This window comes from Balaenoptera musculus, chromosome X, assembly GCF_009873245.2.
Source record: "Balaenoptera musculus isolate JJ_BM4_2016_0621 chromosome X, mBalMus1.pri.v3, whole genome shotgun sequence".
Taxonomy (NCBI): Eukaryota; Metazoa; Chordata; class Mammalia; order Artiodactyla; family Balaenopteridae; genus Balaenoptera; species Balaenoptera musculus.
The window spans coordinates 12,159,697-12,183,225 of record NC_045806.1 but is presented as its reverse complement, the minus strand read 5'-3'; the positions used below and the strand labels follow the sequence as shown (position 1 = coordinate 12,183,225).

General features: G+C 43.9%; 1 protein-coding gene across 7 annotated transcripts in view; it reads left to right on the top strand.

Annotated features, from left to right (window-relative positions):
- Positions 1–23,529, top strand: part of PIR (pirin) — a 103,730-nt gene that overhangs the window by 26,403 nt on the left and 53,798 nt on the right. For all 7 annotated transcript variants that reach the window (XR_005018384.1, XR_005018386.1, XR_005018385.1 and 4 more), the window contains exons 4-5: positions 15,892–15,975; positions 17,887–18,093. Coding sequence is in view for 4 of the 7 variants with exons in the window: in XM_036840465.1 (XP_036696360.1) it covers positions 15,892–15,975; positions 17,887–18,093 (291 nt within the window). In the remaining 3 variants the exon portion in view is untranslated. The remainder of the gene's footprint in view (positions 1–15,891; positions 15,976–17,886; positions 18,094–23,529) is intronic.

Here is a 23,529-nt window from a genome sequence, read left to right as displayed (position 1 = left end):
CCCCTTATAATTCCAGGGCAAAAAGTTTTTCTCCTTTAATCCAATTATCCTACTTCTAGGAATCTAATAATTTCCTGAAAAACACAAAAACAACATAAGAACAGAGGCTTGTTATACAAATGTTTCTTCCAGTGCAATATTAAAAAGTCAAAAAAAGAAAAAAAGTAACAGAGTAAGTATCCAAAATAAAAAGGAAATGGTTATATATGTGGAGATTATATGTAAGGAAATTTTTGTATGTCTGGAAGGTGGAATATTATGCAACATTACTTATAAAAGCAGATATTATAAATAACTTAAATTTTCATGAATCATGGTCTGTTTAAATCGAGGTTTCTCACCCGTGGCGCTGTTGACATTTTGGGTGGATCATTCTTTGCTGCGGGGGTCTGTGCATTGTAGGATGTTCAGCTGCATCCCGTCCCCTCCTCACCGGCTGCCGATAGCACCCCGTTACCTCCAGTGGCGACAAGAAAAAGTGTCTCCAGGTATTATTGCCAGTTGTCCGCTTTGGGCAGGGAGGCCACCACATTGCCCCCAGTTGAGAACTATGGTTCACATACATGTGTGCATATAATGACATACTACCCAGCTGGTAGAAGAATGTCACAGCTTCATAGGTCCTGATAAGGAATAATCTCCATGATAGTTGGAAAGTGACAGAGGCAAGGTACAAAATTGTTATGGCATAATGTGGGATTTGTATAAAGAGCAAAGACTGTACCTTTGTTCTTTCCCAAAAATGGTTTATTATTTATTGTGGGGAAGGTGGACTATCTGAACGAATGATGACTTCCACAGATTACACTGATGCAAAGAAAACAAAATTACAGAATTCATGTAACAATACCGAAAGAAGATGGTGCTTAGAGAGAAAACATATAACAACAGGTAAAAATATATATTCACAAAGCTTTTTTGAAAATTTAGTGGTTTTTAGTATATTCATAAGATTGTGCAAGTATCACCACTGATTCCAGACATTTTCATCACCCCCCAAAAGAAAGCCATCACCCATTAGCAGTTAATCCGCATTACCACGTCCCCCAACCGCTGACAACCTCTGAAACTTTGTGTTTCTATGGATTTGCCTATTCCGGACACTTCATATAAACGGAATCATACAGTATGTGGTCTTTTGTGACTGGCTTCTCTCACTGAGCATAATCTTTTCAGGCTTCATCCATGTTGTAGCCTGTGTCAGAACCTTATTCCCTTTTATGGCTAATAACCACTGTACGGCTGTGTCACATTTTGTTTATCCAGTCATCTCTTGATGGACGTTCGGGTTGTTTCCACTCATACTTTGATTCTTGGGAATGCCTAGATTCTCTCTCAAAGGACACCCAAGAAGCTGATAATGTACCTTCCAGGGAAGGTTACTGGGTGATGGGGGAGAGTGGGAAAGAGTTAATTTTCACTCTAACCCTCTTTTTCTCTTTGTACCATTAGAATTTGGACCATGTGTATTGGTTATTTAAAATATATTTTCAAAATTCCCTCTTCACACGCCATATTTGAAGATAAACAGCGCTCTCACGGTCGATGAAGGTCCTGGCACTCACTTGCTCTCCAGGAACTCTTGCTGAGGCCTTCGTCTTGGGTCTGCCTTCTCCACATAAAATCGACCTCGTTTGTGTTCTGTTCCAGTCAACCAGACAAGTTAATAACATATGCCAGAGTGGAAGGGGGGTGGGGTATGATCTAGGGGCAGCTTCCTCTAGGAAACATTTGTGCACCATTAAGGGTGCCAACGAAATTTAAAAGTGCTTCAAATTAAAAAACATAACTTTCTCCTCCTCAACGTGTTCCCTGTCCGGAAGGAAATTTAAATTGTGTGTGTGTGTATGTGTGCATGCGGATGCGTGTGCATGAGTTTACAAGTGGGGGCAGAGGACTTCCAGTTTGTAAGAAAGTTAGAAAATGATTAAGGAGGAACAAGAGAGGTCCAGCTGGTGAAGTTTTGCATTCTGAGGGAGAAGCTAGCACTTCTAACAAGTCTGGGAGGGTTTCAGGGAAGACTTGGCCATTTAGTAAAACCTTCAGGAGTAAGTTAGATATGACTGACTGAACAGCAGAGGAAAAAGTAGAGGACATGGTACGGGGCTAAACTAGAAACGGGGAGTAGTTGAGTCGGACATAAAAATTGGATGTGTACGGTGGGGCGGGATCTAAAGCTGTAGGTTGGGCCATCATTGGGGAAGGCCTGCAAAGCCAAGCTCTATCTCTAGTTACGAATGAATGACCAATATTTATATCCTAAAACTCCCAAGTTAATGCAGTCTTTTTGAAATTAGAACCATCTTTAGTCTAAAAGTCTGGCTTTTAGACTGTGTCAGTGGTTCTCAACTGGGGGTGATTTTGTCTGCACAGGGTCTTGTGGCAATGTCCGGAGACCATGCTGGTTATACCAACTGGAGGGTGCTACTGCCATCTAGTGGGTAGAGGCTAGGAATGCCGCTGAATGCCCTGCGGTGCCCAGGACAGCTCCCAGCATAGGTCATTTGAGGGAAAGAAGCAGTTCAATGGAAATATTCTTTGAAAGTAGTCGAAATATATTCCCAACCAATTTCTCCCTCTGCCCCACTCGCCCACCCGATTCCAATCACAAACAGAAACCATTCGTGTCTGAGAGACTACATTCCCAGAGTTCTTAAGTAGACAAATTGGAGGGGGATGTAATAAAGACTATATACTAGTCATTAAACATTCTTTAATGTTACCAAATATAAAGTAATGCTTCCTAAGTGAGACTAAAAATAAGTCTAAAATAAATTAACATAGATCATTACATGACAAAAAGCTTCTTCCAAATGTTCAGCACTATTAGCAAAGCTTCTTCAGAGTGACCCGTCAATACACTCTTTTTCAAATGAAATGCCTGAACATACAGGAGTAAATGCAAAGGAAATTTGCCACGCAGTAATATTAGCTACCTAATATTAGCTACCTAATATTAACATATTAGCTACCTAATATGTTTAGGTAAAATACCTAAAATACCTAATGTTTTATGAGAGGCTTCACATGCTTTGTCTACTTTAGCTCTAAACCTCACAGCAACCCTGAAAAGCAGGAATTGTTAGCACACATGCCCACCCCCCATTTTACAGATGAGGAAACAGAGGCCAGAGAAGTGGTGACTTGTCAAGCTCACGGCCCGTACAAGGCAGGCGGGCCCCTCTGATCCCAGGCCCACACCGGTCCACTCTTCCATGCTCCCACTCCTGGAACAAAGTTCCCATTCTGTACATCTGATAGTGTTTCAATACATAGACACGTTCATAGCATTTGAAGTGAGGTTGCACAGGTGGCACAGATCCTCAAACTGTGAACACCTCATACTCCTTCTGTTACTTAGTGTGGGACCCACTGCTCTCGTGGTTCAGGGACCTGGATTTTCCTGCCCATAAGTGCAAAGTAATGCTCTCACTTCTCCTCAGAACTTCCGGTATAATGAGGAAATGGATTGGGTTGGTTGACTGCCGGGATATTTAAGGACCAGTCATTTAACTTCTTGTAGCCACAAGGAGACCATTCATGATTAGGAATAACATGATAATTAACAAAATGGTGCTTTAGTTGCTTATGACCTTTTATTACAACCTAAAGATTCTTTTCCTTCTTCTCTATACCGTTTTGGCCCACCCACCCCAGCTTTTCCCCAATATTTCAGTCCTTTAGGGACCAGCTGGGGGGCTGCCTTCTCCATGAGTTACTCCCCCATTCCTCTAGATTCATCCTCATCAGGATTAATCTTTCTTCTGTGTCCAGTGGGACTAATTGTACTTCTCTGCAACATTCGCTTCTCTTAGCTACATGTTTTAGTAGTGTCCTCCCTGCTGGAGTTACCAGTAGCTCCCTGAAGGTGGGGAAGGGATAATCATTGTGTTCCCCTTGGGTGCTTTCTAACTTCCCGTTTATGAGTTTGTGATGACATTTTCTCTTGTGCAGGCTGAAATGAAATAAAAAGAAAAAGAGATGATTAAAAAATATTCCAAGATTAAAGGATTATTTAAAAAGACAAAAGAAAGACAAAAATTGGCATCCCTGTATCACACCCCCTTATTATAAAATGTTTTATTGCTTCTTGAAGTCCAAAATCCCGAGAACTGTGGCCCAGTAACATCAAGTGCAATGAACACATTCACTGAAACATTCAGAAATTAGATCCTTACAATGAATTGAATCAGGAATAATAAGAAATCACCCACCAAAAGGTGTCAGCTGCTTAATTAAGTTAAATATTATTATAATGAAATTTGAACAAAATATTAAAACAAGAGGGAAATCGACATGATTCCCTTAACTCTGTCTCTGTAAGAGCCCTGTGAGCCCCAAGCCTGCCTAGGACCATGTATGCGGAGGAGCGTTTCAGGCCCTTCTTTCTTGGGTGTCGGCCTTGACAGCTTTTAACTAGAGGAAAACTCACTTCTACACCACAACACAGCCCCTCCCTTGATGAATAGAGGGCAGCCTGCCCCATGGACACGTGGTCTTTGAGCAGAGACAACGCGCTCGGGCTGGAAGACATACTTAGTCATCGGTGGATCTTTTAGCCAGACAGCTCCCTGGTTTGGCGAGAACTGATTTTAGAAAAACAGTGAGCACGCATCATAAGGATCAGCAGAGGGCACTCTTAAGCAACAATGCTTCGAACTACCCACTTTCCCGCTGGGTACAGACATAGTGCTTTTGTATGTGGGAAATTGGGGTAATTCTAGAAGCTGGCACACCATTCCCTAGAAGCCCCTTCAGTATAACATGGGAAATGAAACAATGGACGTGAACGCTTTGACCACAGTTTTACAAGATGTAAGTGGTATCAGTTAAGAGGCTGGCCTGACGACATGGGGAGCCAGGGGTAGTTTGTCTGAAGAGATTCCCCCAAAGGGTTGAATCCTGAGTGGAGTTTGAAGAGGAAGGGCATGTCTGAATCTGGGGTTCTAGAAGCAGCTGGAAGATTCTCAGGAAGTTTGCAGTTCAGCCTGAGTAGATTTGGGAATGTGATCATCATAGAACCTCGATGTGCATGTCTGAAATTTTATTCAGGATGAAAGGAAAATTAGTAAATTTGGGAGACTTTTGTGAGGGGAGCAACAGAAAAATAGAAAAGGAAAATTGCTTTCAAGTCACTTGTTCATTGCTCTGTAGTTAGATGTTGTTGGGTAGAACTTGTCAACGTCCACACCAGAGAAGGATCCCATGATCCCCTCATCGCGGGATCATGGGGCTGCCTGTCCATCAGCCTCTTCTCCACTTCACCTGGGAATCCCAAGGCCTGTTTTCAGCTTTGTGTACAACAGCAAGGACCCTTTCTTTGCCAGAGGTGCCAGGTTGCCTAAAGCCCTCGCAGTTGGCAGCCCTGGCTCCTCTTGCAGCTCCCACCAGCTGTCTCCTCCAAGGCGGGCGCGGTGCTCACAGCACCTGTGTTACTGCCAAGATGGCGCCGGCATTTGTGGGACACTGTGCGAGAGTGAAAATAGTTTTATTCTCAGAGACAGAAAATGTTAAGTCCTTCCTCTGCTACTATTAATGGTGTAAACTTAATCACACTAAGCCACCATGTTTTCATCAGTATCGTGTAGGTGATAATATATTCCCAGGATCATATGCTTTTTAAGTGCTGAAATGCTATGCAAATACAAGATGCTGCCCTTCCTTCCTTCCTTCCTTCCTTCCTTCCATCCATCCATCCATCCATCCATCCATCCATCTTCAGTGCCAGCTATATGTTCTAGCCTTCAGGGAGGTTGCATTTTCTTAGGGAAGACAGACAATAAATGAATAACCAAATAATTATATAATACAGTGCCCTTCATGAAAAAGCTAGGAAGAAGAAACAGAGTAGGAGGATTGAGAATAGATTGACCAATTATATGACCTGGTTGGGGGTGGCCTCTCTTAGGCAGTGACATTTTTTTTTTTTGATGTGGGTCATTTTTAAAGTCTTTATTGAATTTGTTACAGTATTGCTTCTGTTTTATGTTTTGGTTTTTTGGCCGTGAGGCATGTGGGATCTTAGCTCCCTGACCAGGGATCGAATCCGCACCCCCTGCATTGGAAGGCTAAGTCTTAACCGCTGGACCGCCAGGGAAGTCCCTAGGCAGTGATATTTGAGCAGAGGCCTGAACGAAGTGAGGACGCAAACCATGAGAATATCGGGGGAAATCATTCCAGGAAGCTCCAGTGAGGACCAGAGGGAGGACCCATGAACAGGATCTCTGCTCGAGGAATGTGGCAAACGTATGTGTGCTGATTCTAGAACTTACTGAACACTTGCTATGTGCTTTGCACACATCACCTGGGTTAGCCCTCACCATGCTCGGTGAGTTCATTGCCTAGGTCCCTGTTGTAAGTGAAGAAACTGAGCCTCCGAGAAGTTAAGGACTTCACCCCACATCTCACACCTGGTAAATAAGTGGCAAAGCCCAGGTTCCCACCCAGGCTCCAGTGCCCGAGTGGCTCCTGAGGCAGGGCTTCGCCAGCAGGGGGCGTCTCCGGGGGTTGTGGCAGAGCGTTAAAAGTTCGGGTTTGCCCCTTGGCTGAATACCTAAACCATGTTGCTTCTCTTTTCCTCTTTTGTGCAAACCACCTTCTGGCACTTGTGAAGGTGTTTTTGTGGGGTCGTGATTGGATGAGCCAACTTGGGGGCAGGGTGTGAATTTCCAGGTTTCTCAGTGATTGCTCAAGAAATTAAGACATTTTTGTAAAATAAGTCGGGTCCTGAATTGTATGGATTCAAACATGCTGTTTCTGTCCTTGAAGACCGGTTAGCCGCTTCGGTTACGCAAGATGTTCCTTGCCGGCCTCTCTCATCAGCCATGACCTCAACCCGTGTTTTTGTTTTGTTTTTCTCTTTTTCCTACTCAGCTACCAATAGAGAAAAGGGCACCATTTTAGAGCAAATGGAAATTAAAAGAAAACAGAGTTTAATCTATAATATAATCTTTTTCTTTTAAAGAATGCGTTTTGCATCTGTAACAGGGAATGAGGTCATGACACTCTTCTTCCTAAATACCAACCAGAAACAACAAACTCTGTTTGGTGCTGTAATTCTTCAGGATTCATTTATAGCTCCTTGAAGTACACCTTCTCTAAACTTCATATTGCAGGTGATGCTTTACTTTCATTACTGTTGTGGGTTTGTGTCTTTCTCTTTCCAAATACAAACAAACACACAAACAAATAAGAACTGACAAGGAAGCACAAATATTTAGTAAAGACCCGTGGAAAGTTTAGGACCAGGAGGAGGAAGGATGCAGCAGGACCAGGAAGCAGGTCAAGTCCGTTAAGAAAACACCTGTTTCAAATTACAGATTTCTTACTTAATTAGACACATGCAAGTCTCAAGTTTAAACATAACACTCCCAATCCCGTCAACCACCCACGGCAATTCTCCAGGTGTTTGCGATTATGTAATGTCCTAAAAAATCATCTGGATCATGTCAGTTCTCAAAGTACTGCCTGAGGTTTGTTTTTTTTTAATCCTCTGCAGACGTTAATTTATCCTTAAGGTCTCAGTGTAACATTTACAGCACTTAGCAAAAATAAATAAATAAATAAAAGATAGTAAATAAAATTTCCTCGGTTTCTGATTATTATTTCCCCAAAGGCTAAAAGCGTGTTTTATGCTTTAAGTAGTAAAAGGTAGGCATTACGGACTCAGTAAAGCGTCGTTGGCCAGACTTCCGTAATTCAGATTTTATTTAGGATAGGGGAGATGCTGTTTACTTGTGTATTGCCAGAGAAAAGAGGACATCCACACCGCAAACGTAGGGGAAAAAGGGGGCAATAATGGTCTCCTCAGTCTTTTACAAACAGTGTTGGAACTGCTCCCTAAAATAAAATTTGCAAAAAAAAAAAAAAAAACCCAAACAAACAAAAATATCTCTTTTGATATCCATGTAAATTTTCATCTTTAAATGACTCATGTTCTCGACAATTTACTTTTGAAAGTTGCCTGACATATTTTTAGATGATTAACAACTTGAAAGTCCCTAGGCTTGGATAATTGAAAGATCTTGGGGGAGGGAAAGAACATGATTTGAAAGACACTCCTTTGAGAAGCCGAAGGGGAGCTTCAGCCCAAACAGAAAGAAATTTGCCTTTATTATGCAGTTATTTTAATTAAAAGTACATGAATAACAGGAAAAGGAAAGCAATTCTAGACACTGCTCAGTGTAGTTTGGCTGGTTGTATGAAATTTGGAAGCTTTTAATTTGTCCTCTGAAATTCTTAAGCTTTGTATGGAGTCCTAAGTGCTTAATTCTTATTTTGGCATGAGTGCCCTCTATAAGAATTCCAGATCTTTCCCATCTAGCAGCATATTAAAGTCAGAGCCAGCTATGTGGTCCTCACAGGTAATAGGGAGTTATTCTGATTCTTAGTGTTTTGCCTTATGTCTTATTGCCTTCCTTCCAGCCCCAGTTTACCCACCCAGGGAACCAATATTCACCAGCATCTATGCACAATAAAGCATATCACTTACTTTCATTCACTGATTAGTGGCAACGTCTTTTTATTTTCCCAAAATAAAAAAAGTTTCCATTGTAAAAAAGTAAACTACTCATTGCAGAAAACGTAGACCAGCAGAAAAGAAAGCAGATAATAAAACGTACTTGCATTTCCACCCTTTGGAGATGACCTTTGTTCACATTTTGACATGTGTCCATCCAGGCACTTACACGGGTACACAGCATGACTGGCTACAGTTTTATTTGAATGAACCCATTTAAATGCATCATTGCCTTTGACCCTTTAAATACAATTGCTGTTCTGTAGCCTGCTTTTTTGATTAAATAATATTTTGCTTTTCTGTGTCAGTGAGTAAAGATCTGTATCACTTTTTAACAGGTGCATAATAATATCCCCTTGTATGGCTGTACCATTATTTAGCTAAATGTACCCTATTAACCCATCGTCCAGATTGTTCCTGTCTTTTTGCCATCATAATAAACATTGCTGAGATAGATTTGTGCAGACATTTTGGATTCTTGTTGTCTCCTTAGATTTAAATCTTCTAAGTGTATTTTTAAAATCCTTAATCCATTTGGAACACGTTTCTGCATGTAGTGGGGGCTTACTCTCTTTTCTCTGAGAAATAAAATACTTCCTGCCATATCTGTAAACAAAGGACGTCACAGTCCTCAGGGATTGCAGCCGCTGCCTTGGTGAGCGGGTGAGCCCTGAGGGAACTCAGGAAGGGAAGAATACCTGCCATCTAGCAGCCATCAGGCTGCAGCCACTCCCCGCGGTGAGCCCTGAGGAAACCCAGGATGTGAAAACACAGGATCCTGGCCCCAGAGAGCTGAGGTGCATATCAAAGGAAGGAGTTCAGTGAGCCCAGACTCTTGCATCTTCCCATACATAAAAAAGCGCTAAATTCCTTAACTTGAGATAACTGGTTTTCTTTAATTAACAGTAATCTTTCGACGTTCAGACTACCTGCCCTTTGTTGCAAAACTCCTATGTATCCTGCCTCTCCCTTCGCCGCCTCGGAGCAGTTTCTCAGGTTTACTTGAGATGCTGCTTCACGGGCTTGAGGTCCTTAGTGTGCCCGCCGAATACAATATAGCTCTCAACTTTTAGGTTGTGAACATCTTTTAGTCATATCTCATATGGTCAGTCACTTGTTCCAATACCGTTTATTGGAAAAGGCATCCTTGCCCCACTGATTTGAAATTGCTGTCATTATATGTTAATTTCCCCTACAAATGGATCTCCTTTGTTCCCGTGCCAATGTTGTACTGTTGCCATTACGATAGCAAGTTTCCAGGAGGGGGTTTTAGACTTAAAATCTAGTCAGGGTTCTCCAGAGAAACAGAACCAATTGGATATATAGAGATTGTGTAAGAGGAGATTTATTATAGGAATTGGCTCGTGTGATTAAGGAAGGTGGGGAAATGTCACAGTCTACCGTCTACCAGCTGGCGAACCAGGAAAGCTGGCGGTATAATTCAGACCGAGGCCCAGAATCCGAAGGCTAAGAACCAGGAGCTTTGATGTCTGAGGGCAGGAGAAGATTGTCGTCCCAGCTGAAGAAGAGAGAGCAACAGGTCATCCTTCCTCCAGCTTTTTGTTCTATTCGAGCCCTCAACAGATTGGATGGTGCCCACCCACAACTGGTGATGGTGGATCTTCTTTCCTCAGTCTGCTGATTCAAATGCTAATCTCATCCAGAAACACCTTCACAGACACACCCAGAAATAACGTTTTACCAGCTATCTGGGCACGCCTTAGCCTAGCCAAGTTGACACATAAAATTCACCACAATCTACACCCTCCATCTGCCTGTCACTTGCTGGGATAAAGGTTGCTACCAAGGCCATTCTGTACACAGTATACCTCAGTGACATTGTTCTGCAGGATGACACACGAAGAGTCCTCGTGTCAGCCAGCTTGATTTGCGCTGTAGTAAGTGCCCTACAAATACTTGGTTTCAAGATCCAGCACTCAATAACATTTGCTCCAGAAGAGGTGGGTTGTTTATAAGGCTGCAGTATAAGATTTCAAGAGCATGACAGTACCAGGTCTTAAATTGCCCTGAGTTGGGAACGTGAAGAGGCAGAATAAACGATGGCCTGCTTTCCTGGCCTGAATTCCGAACCAGTTGAGATGAAAGAGTAAGAAAGATAGCAGACAAAAATAGATCTTTATTTCCAATAAAGCTGATACTGTCAAATGTGGCTTATATCTGCAGGCAGCTGGGCTTCTGAATACAGCACCTGGCAGACTCTACTCAGACCTCACTGACTGTGCTGCAGCCCTGCAGGCCACTGCCATGGGGGCTGGCCCTTCTCACAGAGGCAAAGAGCGGAAGAGGACCCTGACCTTCTGTGGCAGGCCGATTCCCAAAGAGGAAGAGGAGAAACAGGGTTCAGCTATGTGAGCGCAGCTGCTTCTTTCAAGTCCACCAATGAGATCAAGCTGTTTCCTTCCCACTATGGAGGGGTGGGTGAGATACAGCAAGAGTTGAGGAGTGTTAATGGAGTACCCTCCATGGGGAGGGAGATATCACCAAGGGCAGCGGAGGTTTTCCCTGACGCTGTGTGGAAGGTCCTGCCCTGCTGATGGAGCAGGGGTCACATTGATATAGGAGACTGAGGTCATGGCTGAATCTAGTGTTAGTGCTATGCTTGGTTTTGTTTTGTGGCCCCTTCTCGTCTCTCTCGTCTCTTATCTCTTGCCATTCGTGTTCTTTGAGTGAGTCATGATCTCTCTCACTTCTTGGTCTTCACATGTGCCTGAAACACACTCCTGGCCCACCTTCACTGCCATCTTTTTTTGCCTGGCTTACTCCCTTCCCTCCTTAGGACTCACTTCCTCCGAGAAGCTTTATCTGGCACCCAAGTGTGAGCTAAACCCTTCCTGTGCTCCTCACACGACCCTGTACTTACCCAGCAGGACCCTTACTCCATATTTTATTCCCAATTACTCTCTTCTGCATGAGAATATGAGCTTCATGAAAACAATTATTGATATTTTCTGTGTCGTTTCCATTGGAAGACCTCAATGACTATTTGTTCAATGAATTCATAAATCTTTATTATTTAAAAATTATTCTGTTGTAAGTTTTACATCTATGAATTGATAATCTTTTGGCTAGTTCCTAAATACACAAATGTATAGGAAAATGATCAGAAACCCATTGCCACTTATAGGTTATGAAACAACTTTTTGAATTTTCATATTAAAAAAGATTAGTTAGATCTACTTTTTATGCCTTAGGATACAGCAAAAACATAGACTGCAAAAACAGTCTGGCCTAGACGTATATAATGTGTTCTTGTATGGAGGAGGAAATAATCTTATTTGTGTAAAACAGTAGTATCTGATATATATGCTGAAACCTTCATAGATATTTTCTCTTCTCTTACCTCTTGGGTATATTTTTTTTGTTTTTCTTTCCTGTTGAAATATAATATTTCTACTCTTTTTTTGTGGTTTTAGAGATTTGTGATTTGTTGCTTAAAAAGTATTATTTACTCTTTTTAAGTAGTGACTTAAATTGTTATATTTGGTGGAATGAGTCTTTGAGCAAAAATTAGATCTGGCTTACATAATTACAAGAGATGTTGGGATTTTAATTGCAGACTGCATTTTCTGGTTTGCTCTTTTAATAATGGTTAAAGAGAGTTTTGAAGTACAGTTTCCAAGGTTAAAACGGATAAACACATTACGCTTTAAAGAAAGCATTTGGATAGCTAGAATATGAAAACTTCATCCAATGATGCAAATGATCGGAGTTGTCACCCATAAGCCTGAGGCGGGGAGCCACGCGTGGTTTGCCAGTAAACATGTTTTGCAGACACCTTTCAGAACTGTTGTGGCTGATTGGTATTTCTTGTTGGCATTACAGATGAATTTCATAAGTGTGTACAAAATGAGCAAAATGGAAAGTCGAATCTAAATAGAGTGGTACAGAGAGGACCCCAGCACCAATGTACAAATGGCGTTTTAAGCTTTCAGTGTTAAATCTTCATTTTAGATGTTACCATGTCCCTGGGGTAGTTTAAAATGCTAAGTAGTTGGGTGTCTTTTTCATTTTTGTTAGTTAGGATAATCACAATCGTTTTTAAAATGAGAATTTTAGAGCTGCTTGATTTTTCCGTTTAGTGAAATCATGAAATAAGAAGGGCTCGATTTTCTAGTGCTGTTTAGAATCGGTGGTATTTCATTCTGCCGAGAGGTACTGTGATTGCAGACGCTCCCAGGAAGGTTTTGCTCCCTGCACAGAATGCCTACCATAGATGGCTGCCGATACTCAGATTTATTTACCAAGATCAGTGTCGTCAAATAGAACTTTCTTTAAAGATGGAAATGCGTTATAATCTGCGCTGTCCACTGTGGTGGCCACTAGGCACATGGGGCTGTTGAACCTGCAAAATGTGACTAGTGCAGCTGAATTTTTTTTTTTTTTTAACATCTTTATTGAAGTATAATTGCTTTACAATGGTGCGTTAGTTTCTGCTTTACAGCAAAGTGAATCAGTTATACATATACATATGTTCCCATATCTCTTTCCTCTTGCATCTCCCTCCCTCCCACCCTCCCCATCCCACCCCTCCAGGTGGTCACAAAGCACCGAGTTGATCTCCCTGCGCTATGCGGCTGCTTCCCACTAGCTATCTATTTTACATTTGGTAGTGTATATATGTCCATGACACTCTCTCACCCTGTCACATCTTACTCCTCCCCTCCCCATATCCCCAAGTCCACCCTCTAGTAGGTCTGTGTCTTTATTCCCGTCCTGCCACTAGGTTCTTCATGGCCTTTTTTTTTCCCTTAGATTCCATATATATGTGCTAGCACACTGTATTTGTTTTTCTCTTTCTGACCTACTCCACTCTGTATGATAGACTCCAACTCCATCCACCTCATTACAAATACCTCCATTTCATTTCTTTTTATGGCTGAGTAATATTCCGCTGTATATATGTGCCACATCCTCCTTATCCATTCATCCGATGGTGGACACTTAGGTTGCTTCCATGTCCCGGCTATTGCAAATAGAGCTGCAATGAACATTTTGGTACATGACTCTTTTTGAATTATGGTTTTCTCAGGGTATATGCCCAGTAGTGGGATCGCTGGGTCGTACGGTAGTTCCATTTGTAGTTTTTTAAGGAACCTCCATACTGTTCTCCATAGTGGCTGCATCAATTTACATTCCCACCAACAGTGCAAGAGTGTTCCCTTTCCTCCACACCCTCTCCAGCATTTATTGTTTCTAGATTTTTTGATGATGGCCATTCTGACCTGTGTGAGATGATATTTCATTGTAGTTTTGATTTGCCTTTCTCTAATGATTAATGATGTTGAGCATTCTTTCATGTGTTTGTTGGCAATCTGTATCTCTTCTTTGGAGAAATGTCTATTTAGGTCTTCTGCCCATTTTTGGATTGGGTTGTTTGTTTTTTTGTTATTGAGCTGCATGAGCTGCCTGTAAATCCCGGAGATTAATCCCTTGTCAGTTGCCTCATTTGCAAATATTTTCTCCCATTCTGATGGTTGTCTTTTGGTTTTGTTTATGGTTTCCTTTGCTGTGCAAAAGCTTTTAAGTTTCATTAGGTCCCATTTGTCCATTTGTGTTTTTATTTCCATTTCTCTAGGAGCTGGGTCAAAAAGAATCTTGCTGTGATTTACGTCATAGAGTGCTCTGCCTATGTTTTCCTCTAAGAGTTTGATAGTGTCCGGCCTTACACTTAGGTCTTTAATCCATTTTGAGTTTATTTTTGTGTATGGTGTCAGGGAGTGTTCTAATTTCATACTTTTACATGTACCTGTCTAATTTTCCCAGCACCACTTATTGAAGAGGCTGTCTTTTCTCCACTGTATATGCTTGCCTCCTTTATCAAAGATAAGGTGACCATATGTGCGTGGGTTTATCTCTGGGCTTTCTATCCTGTTCCATTGATCTATATTTCTGTTTTTGTGCCAGTACCAAACTGTCTTGATTACTGTAGCTTTGTAGTATAGTCTGAAGTCAGGGAGCCTGATTCCTCCAGCTCCACTTTTCGTTCTCAAGATTGCTTTGGCTATTCGGGGTCTTTTGTGTTTCCATACAAATTGTGAAATTTTTTGTTCTAGTTCTGTGAAAAATGCCAGTGGTAGTTTGATAGGGATTGCATTGAATCTGTAGATTGCTTTGGGTAGTAGAGTCATTTTCACAATGTTGATTCTTCCAATCCAAGAACATGATATATCTCTCCATCTATTTGTATCATCTTTACTTTCTTTCATCAGTGTCTTATAATTTTCTGCATACAGGTCTTTTGTCTCCTTAGGTAGGTTTATCCCTAGATATTTTATTCTTTTTGTTGCAATGGTAAACGGGAGTGTTTTCTTAATTTTACTTTCAGATTTTTCGTCATTAGTGTATAGAAATGCAAGAGATTTCGTGCAGCTGAATTTTTTATTTTGTTTAATTATTTTAAACGTAGCCACTTGTGGCTAGTGGCTACCGTGACGGACAACACAGAATTTCAACACGGACAATGCTTTTAGATTTAGTACGGAGTTGCCTCTGGAAAAGTTGACTTTAATTTCTATGAATTCATTTGACATATCTCGCCAGCATTTATTGAGCACGTCATGGGTGTGTGTGCCTGGTGTTGGAAAGACACGTCCTTTGGATTTCTCCCATCAGCCTGTAGAGGAAGGTGTGGAGGCCTGAGATCTGTCGTCCCACACACCTGGGTGAACGTGGCCTTGGTAACAAGGCTCCTGCTGTTTCAACAGGAGCTGCCTCTCTCACCCTGGGCTCTGGGACCCACCGTGGCAGGGCCTCGGCCCGGCAGGCTGAGGGTATGAGTGGCGGCCCCTCTCACCCAGCTGGGAGCTCTGCTTGCTCAGGGCTGCATCTGCCCAGAGGAAGGGGCTCCCACTTGAAATTCTCTCAAAGATGTTGCCCGGGCTAGCGTGGCCCTGTCACTGAGGTTCATCCCCTCAGCTCGCTCAACCATCTTAGTTGCTCCTGACACTTTGGTCAGCACATTTTCAGTGGAAAAAGTGAACAACTCGGGGCTTCCCTGGTGGCGCAGTGGTTGAGAATCTGCCTGCCAATGCTGGGGACATAGGTTCGAGCCCTGGTCTGGGAAGATCCCACATGCCACGGAGCAACTGGGCCCGTGAGCCACAACTACTGAGCCTGTGCATCTGGAGCTGGTGCTCCGCTACAAGAGGGGCCGTGACAGTGAGAGGCCCGCGCACCGCGATGAAGAGTGGCCCCCGCTTGCAGCAACTAGAGAAAGCCCTCACACAGAAACGAAGACCCAACACAGCCAAAAATAAATAAATAAATAAAATAATTAAAAAAAAAAAAAGTGAACAACTCTTCACAGCCCTCCAACACCTACTTTTTCTTCTGTTTTTTTTTTTTCCCCGAAGGTATCTTACCTCCTGGAAGGGGGCAGCATGGCCCATGAAGACTTCTGTGGACACACTGGTCAGTTGAACCCAGGAGACCTGCAGGTATGGCCCAGATGAGGAATGGCTGATGGTTTCATAGTCTTTGGGTGTGGCTGCTCCGTCCCACCCACTTCTGGTAGCTTCCCGCATCCCCTGCTCTGTCTGTTACATCTTGGACTTGTCCCTTTCTATGTCTTCTTGCACTCCGCCTGGAAACCTGCACGGGTCCCTTGTATTCCTCTCTCGTGCTTCCCTGGGCCCTCACAATCAGTTTTTAGCTCCCACGTAGGGCTTTTCCTGATGTTTCTGAAAAGAGTAATCACAAGTCACTGTCTCGGCTTCCTTCTCTTCTGTCCCATCCTCCACTCACTGAAATCAAGGTTGGCCTCTCAGCACTGCCCCCCAAACCTTTCCTGAAGCTGTTCAGGTCACGGTCACTCATGATGTCCCAGTTGCTGCCACATTCACTGCGCCAGTTTCCGTCCTCATCTTTCTAGATCTCTCCGTTGCCTTTGAGACAATTTTCTATTTATCTTCCAGTCCATTTGCAGGGGTAGGTGTTGTCACTTAAAGAGCATGACCCAAACCCGGCCACCATCCTAGTCCTGTCTGAGACGTGTTACAGTTAAAATCCCCAGGAAGTGCTTGGGTCATCTTTGCCAGTTTTTATAAGTGTGGACTCTATACAGGTACTTTCTGGGATCATTTACATATTTTGGGGGATGACATCTGCAAATATTTGAATCGTGGTGTTTCAGTGAACAGGAGATTGAGAGGCAGAAAAGCAAAAGGGCAAAGAGTCGTGGCCAAAAGTCAACAGTAACCTGTCCCCAGAGCAGAATGTAAAGTGTAGCTTTGACTGCTTGTGACCCCGGAAGTGGATTCTTCCACCCTCCATGCATCAATTCTAATGTGCCTCGGCATGGTTCCCAGTGGGATTGAGCCCCAGGTGCCCACAGGTGTAACCTGCTCGTTAACCCCCCTTTGTGGCTTTCTCCCTTGCCTGGCTCACCCTTCCTACTCTTCCCTACTTGTGCTTTCTGTACCACTTTCCAGATACACTCCCTGCACTCGAGCCCTTGTCTCAGGATCTTCTGTGGGAGAACCCAAGCTGAGACGGGCAAGAAACCTACCTATCGTGTTCTATCCCTTTATCCCCAGATCCCAAGGTTGGCATCTGGGGCTGGCCCCTCATGTGCTCTTAGTAAAGAAATAAATGAATGCTTGAAAAGTCTGCACAACAGCGGAGGCAGTAACTTCCTCCAAGCGGTGAGGGCTCCGTTCCCACTGTTGAAGTCAGCCGCCTATGGTGTGGTGGGTCCCGTGGGCCTCCACAGGTACCTGTAGGCCCACCTCGTGTCCTCCGGCTGCTGCGAATACCAGCTGTTGATGGCTCTCAGCTGCATCCCGCCCTGGGCACTGCCCTCTGCCCCGGTAACTGCCCCTCCCAAGGTTGTGCTCGCTACTGCACGGTGGCCCACAGTCAAGGGTTTGCTGATGTGGGGATAGGAAAGCCTCAATTTGGGACAATTCTGAAGTTTCATCCGACTCCAGAGCTCCCTGTTGGCTCGGCTAAGGCCTCCGTTGTATAATAACTGCATTGGTGATTGGCTTCTCCCCCAGCCCAATCCTGCTTTCTTCACTTGTTAAGATGCGTCTCCCGAGAGCACTTCTCAGTTTACTCTCTGCCCACAACTCCCCATCTAGGGGCGCAATCTAAGACTCAGGGATGCCAAAGAGGGGGTTCTTCCGTTTGTGTGAATTCCAGAGCTGATGATTTGATCGCACACGTGGAAGCATGGGATGTGTTTGGAAAACTGGAAAGGCCCCCAGCAGTTGTCTCTGTCGTTTTGTTATTCCTCGGAAAGCAGCACTTGTAAGGTGCCTGACTTAATTACCAGGTGGTAATCATCCCACCTGTGGACTCATTAGAGGGCGGGTCACACTTCCTTCTTTTCGGTCTGGTGTTTGCAGTGGATGACCGCGGGCCGGGGCATCGTGCACGCCGAGATGCCTTGCTCAGAGGAGCCAGTCCACGGCCTACAACTGTGGGTTAATTTGAGGAGCCCACAGAAGATGGTGGAGCCTCGGTATCAGGAACTGAAAAGCAACGAAATCCCTAAACCCAGTAAGGAGGGCGTGACCGTTGCTGTCATTTCTGGAGAAGCCCTGGGAGTCAAGGTAAGCCGCGCTGTGGTGTGTTTGTGAAAGCTGAGGTATGCAGCAGCACGAGGCTGGCCCCCTCTGGGTCGACAACTCTCACCGGGTTTGTCACGGTTCAAGTCCCATGGGATGGACTTGCTTCAAAGGTGTCAGAATAAATGCAACCTAAGGGAACCCAGAATTTTTTTTGCCACGTGCAAACCTTTAGAGTTAGGAAAATTACAGGAAAGCAAGCTCATGTAAAGAATTTGGTAAAAAAGCAGTTTTCAAGATTCATCTTAACATGTGTGCGGATTGAGCCTATTTCCTTTTGTTTATAGTGCAGTTTTAGAGTGCCTCGTTTAAGAAACAAAAACCAAAACTGACTCCACTCCCCGAAGACTGATTTAAATTATTTACGCTCAACTTAGTAAGGACAGCACACTACTACATCATAGAAAGGTTTTTAAAAAAATTAACTTGAACATGTATTTAATCCATACACGCCACGCCCTGTACATTCTTCTTAACTGAGACTTTATGATATTTCGGTTCCAGGTCCCACCTTTTAATCAAATAAGATCAATTTTGGCTAAACTTTGTGAACAGATTTTGGTAGGAAAAGGGTATGGCCAGTACTGTGTTAATTGCACACCAGAACTGCTTGTCTGGAGCCCAGGTTCCTGGTAGTGAGCTCGGTAGTGTGGTGTCTTAGGCGGGGTTTCCCAGTGGCAGACCCAGAGAAGGGCACTCCTGTGCGAGTGCTTTTAAAGGAAGTGTCCCGAGGGGCGCAGGAAAAGGAAGTGTCCCTAGGGGCACAGGAAAAGGAACCCAGACAGGGAAGGGAAGGTAGCCAAGCAAGGGTGTCATCTCAGGCAAAGTCCAAAAGAGGACGGGGACTCGGGAGGATCAGTCTGCCTCTGAGTTGTCCCGACCCACCCCAGGCAAGGGAGCTGGGCTTTCGTACTCCCATACCCCAAGCCATTACTTATGGCCATTGAGTTTGGGGTGGATGGCAAGGAAATGGTTAAAAGGGATGGGAAGGGGGGATCTGGGAGGGCCCCCCCACCTCCAGTTCCACACGTGCTACCTGTTGTCTGTTACCTGTTGTTGAATGGTATCAATATATTGGGAACCATTTTGCCATTCTCTTCGTGCAAACAGCACTTAAAACTATTTTAAATACTAATTTATGTAAATTTAAATTTTGTTTATATGCACCCACAGGGATGAGGGCCAGGCAGTGGGATGCATTTCATGGTTAAGAGGCTGGTCATGATTACTGGTTAGGACTTAACTGGTTTTTGTATTTCCTGCACCGTAACCCACAGTTCTTTTCCTGTACTGTGCCTAGGAGTGTGTGTTATTCTGCTTTGCTTCCAGTGCAAACAGAAACGATGGAAGAAAAAAATATCAAAATTCACTCGCTAATAAGCATATATAGCTGACTGCTATCTACGCCCTGGCAGGCCTCCATGTTACTTTGCAGTTGGAAACGTCACCCTTCATTGTGTTTCTGTGACCCATTCGTGTTTTGCCAAGCATTGGGTAGTGCGCTTTTCAACTGTGCGTCGAGTTTCCTTCTCTTCAGCTTCACAGGGGAGAATACAGGTCCTGTGAGGTCTTTCAGGTATAAGGCAGAGGACCTCACCTTGTGTATAGAGTCAGGCAGGGAGGGTCTAAGGAGAGCTGAATTGGTGCAGAGGAGAGGCGGCTCACTGTGTTGCCCATGGCGTTTTTCATTCTGTGTTTTCAGGACTCTAGGGCTCTAGGGACGGGCCTTCTTGGGATACTGAGGCAGATGGTAAAGGTCAAGAGATTTCCTTCTCTCCACTTCAACCAAAGCCCAAGGCTTTACCCAGTCACATGTATTGGTATTGTCTTTAAGATTTCACTTACAAAAAGAGTTGAGTTATCTGCAGCTAAAAAGAGAAATTAGACCACTGATTTAATGCATAATCAAAGCCAGCAATATCATGAATCCTTAACATTTACAACTGCTTCTCATTTATAGAAAATACAGTGCAGTTTTAATGTCAGAGCTGGTACCAATTACAGGCAGAAGGACATTTTAAAGCACTTCCAAGCAGCAGACCACGTGCTCTTGCAATCCCAACTAAGAATTAGAAACCAGACGTAATAATGTTTTAACTTAGTGAAATAATGTCTTAGTAGCTGCCAGCCTCTCTTTCTCTTTTTGTCAACTAAAACCTCTGAAGTGAATTACATTCTCCTAAATAAGTGATCAGTCTTTATTTTGTAATTAATTAATTAATTATATTTACTTTTGGCTGCATTGGGTCTTCGCTGCTGCACGCGGACTTTTCTCTAGTTGTGGTGAGCGGGGGCTACTCTTCGTTGTGGTGCACGGGCTTCTCATTGCGGTGGCTTCTCTTGTTGCGGAGCTCGGGCTCTAGGCGGGCAGGCTTCAGTAGTTGTGGCATGCGGGCTCAGAAGTTGTGGTTCACAGGCTCTAGAGCGCAGGCTCAGTAGTCGTGGTGCGCGGGCTTAGTTGCTCCGCGGCATGTGGGATCTTCCCGGACCAGGGCTCGAACCCGTGTCTCCTGTACTGGCAGGCGGATTCTTAACCACTGTGCCACCAGGGAAGCCCGATCTGTCTTTATTATGAGAGCATTTGAATAAGGGACTCTTGGAAGCCTGGGCAGCATTAATTTGGACTCTGAGAGGCCATGTGGTGCTGTGGTTACCAGTGTGGACTCTGGAGACAGCTGGCCTGGATTAGAATCCCCACCGTGAACTAGCTGTGTGGCTTCGGGCAGACCATTGAACCTCTCTGTGCTTCATTGTCCTCATGTGTAAAATACGGTTGCTGTGAGGATTAAGTGACTTTTTTTACACTTTAAGTTGTCAAAACAGCATCAGACGTGTTGTAAGCACCACACGAATGGTAGCTGTTATTATTATTATTTTGATTACTTTGTGTTAACTTGGGCAGGAGCTGGGCTGAGATTTATGTTTGTGGTCTATGCTAAAGGGACTTGCTGGGATTTGGGAAAGGTAATTAACCTGCTCTGAAGAAAGGACACCAGTGTGAGTCATCGTACACACGGGGGGCTCTTGACCATTTCTTTCTGGGTCTCATAAGAAACGTAGTTTTGCACATCTGAAGCCTTAATATCTGCTCACACAGGAATGATTGGATTGTAAAAAGTCTAAATCTACCATAAAAACAAACTGAAGATTGTATTGCATCAGGAAGATAGTTTCAAGTTAAATCACGAGGTGAGGCTGAGAATATACCTTTCAAGAGATTGATGTGTTTATAACCAATAGTCACCAACAGCTCCCCTCCCAGCGCCTTAAATAGCTAGAAAATGGAATTAGTGACCATTCCAGCGCTTCTCCAGTTTTAATATTCACATGGATTACTTGGGGCTCTTGTTAAAATGCAGATTCTGATCCAGCAGGTCTGGGTGAGGCCTGAGGGTCTCCATTTCTGTCCGGCTCCCAGGTGATGATGTTGCTGTGGTCTGGGGACCGCGGTTTGTAATCTGTGTGAGGTTCCTGGGATTCGAGACATGAGAGTTTACTTATCAGGAGGGCCAGTTTGATTAGGTACCTATAGGAGATGTTAAGGTCCAATTCTGTGGCTTTTGGCAAATCTTCAACCTTTCTGCAGTGAGGGGGGTTTTGTGCAGAACGCTATAAGCTTTTGCAAGCAGCACGACTGACCTTTGATGTTCCCAAAGGTAGATGTGTCCCTATTTCCCAGGTTATATGTGTCTGGGCATTTCTTTAGCCCTTGGGAAGCCACAGCCAATTGTGAGCAAGATTCCGCCAGGACAGCACAGTCTAAAGTGAAGGCTGAAAGGGGGAAAATATAAAAATGGGATACTTTGAATAGTTTCTGTCACTTCTGGAAGGTCAAAAATCACATGTTTATTTCATGAGAGTATGAAATTCTCCAAACCCCATTCCATCCTTATCAGGCAGCCAATCAGGAATATTTATTGCCAGTTCTCTCTGCAACATGATTCTTTTCCCAACAAACGCCTCTTCTTGCCTCCTGCTGTTTTAAATTACATTATGTCAGAAGCAAACCTTAAGGAGGCCTCAGCCCCGCCGGGGTCAGAAAAAGGCTATCTTGAGCCAGACTGCTGAGTTCAAGGCCAGCTCCACCACTGACTGCCTTTAGAGAACTCATGTAAGCTTGCTGGGCCTCAGTTTTCTCATCTGTAAAATGGAGATAATTATAATGACCCAGAGGGTCATTGGGAGGATTAACTTGGTTAGTATGGGTAAAGAACTTAGAACAATCCCTGGCGTCGAGTAAGCCCTCTATAAGTGGTTGCTACCTTTACTTTTTTTTTTTAAAATTATTTTATTTATTTTATTTTTGGCTGCATTGGGTCTTCGTTGCTGCGCGCGGGCTTTCTCTAGTTTTGGTGAGCGGGGGCTACTCTTCGTTGCGGTGCGCGGGCTTCTCATTGCGGTGGCTTCTCTTGTTGCGGAGCACAGGCTCTAGGCACACCGGCTTCAGTAGTTGTAGCACGTGGGCTCAGTAGTTGCGGCACGCGGGCTCAGTAGTTGTGGCGCACGGGCTGTACAGCGCAGGCTCAGTAGTTGTGGCACACGGGCTTAGCTGCTCCGCGGCATGTGGGATCTTCCCAGACCAGGGCTCGAACCCGTGTCCCCTGCATTGGCAGGCGGATTCTTAACCACTGTGCCACCAGGGAAGTCCTACTTTTACTTCTTTGCAGAAGCTTTGTGCAGTGTTCATGTGTCCCACAGGCATAACAAGAAGAAGCTTCCTTCTGATGAGCAGACTGTATATTCATGTATTGGATAACCAAAATTTTAAAAATTCACTTTCCAAAAGAGTTTGCCAAGCATCTCATGTAATTTGCTCAGATCTTGTTTACCACTGTGCCCCCAGCACCTGAAACAGTGGCTGATACATACAAGGCAATCAGTAAATATTTGCTGGGTGGATAAGTGAAATCGTTAAAATGTAAATGAATGCTGGAATAAGAGAAAGTAGGGTGAAGTAATAAGATCGACAATATAGGGATTAAGAATGACTGCAATAAGCTTAATACAAGCTAACTAAAAAGTTGAGAGAACAATGAAATTAGCTAATTTCCATTTTCAAATGAAATAAACTATTCAAGGGATTCGGAAGCAGGGAAATAAAAACCAGATTGATTTTTTTTCTTTAAATATGAATACTGAGCTGTTTTGCAAGACCCAGATTGTTCCTTGCAGGTTTCTTAAATTCAAGCAGTGACACCAATCACTGAGCAGAGGTTTGGAGGTTCGTGGTTCCCTTTGGGGGTCCACAGACAGGTGTCTCCTTGTCTTTGGTAGCATCTTTCCTGTGGGTTTCAGGGCGTGGCTTGATCTGTAGTAGCGGACATATTGGCTTTCAATGCGTCCCTGTGGGCCGTCCCCCTTCTTGGCCCCGATTTAGCTCCAGCAGGCATTGGGAGACCTCGTGTGCCTTGCGCCAAAACC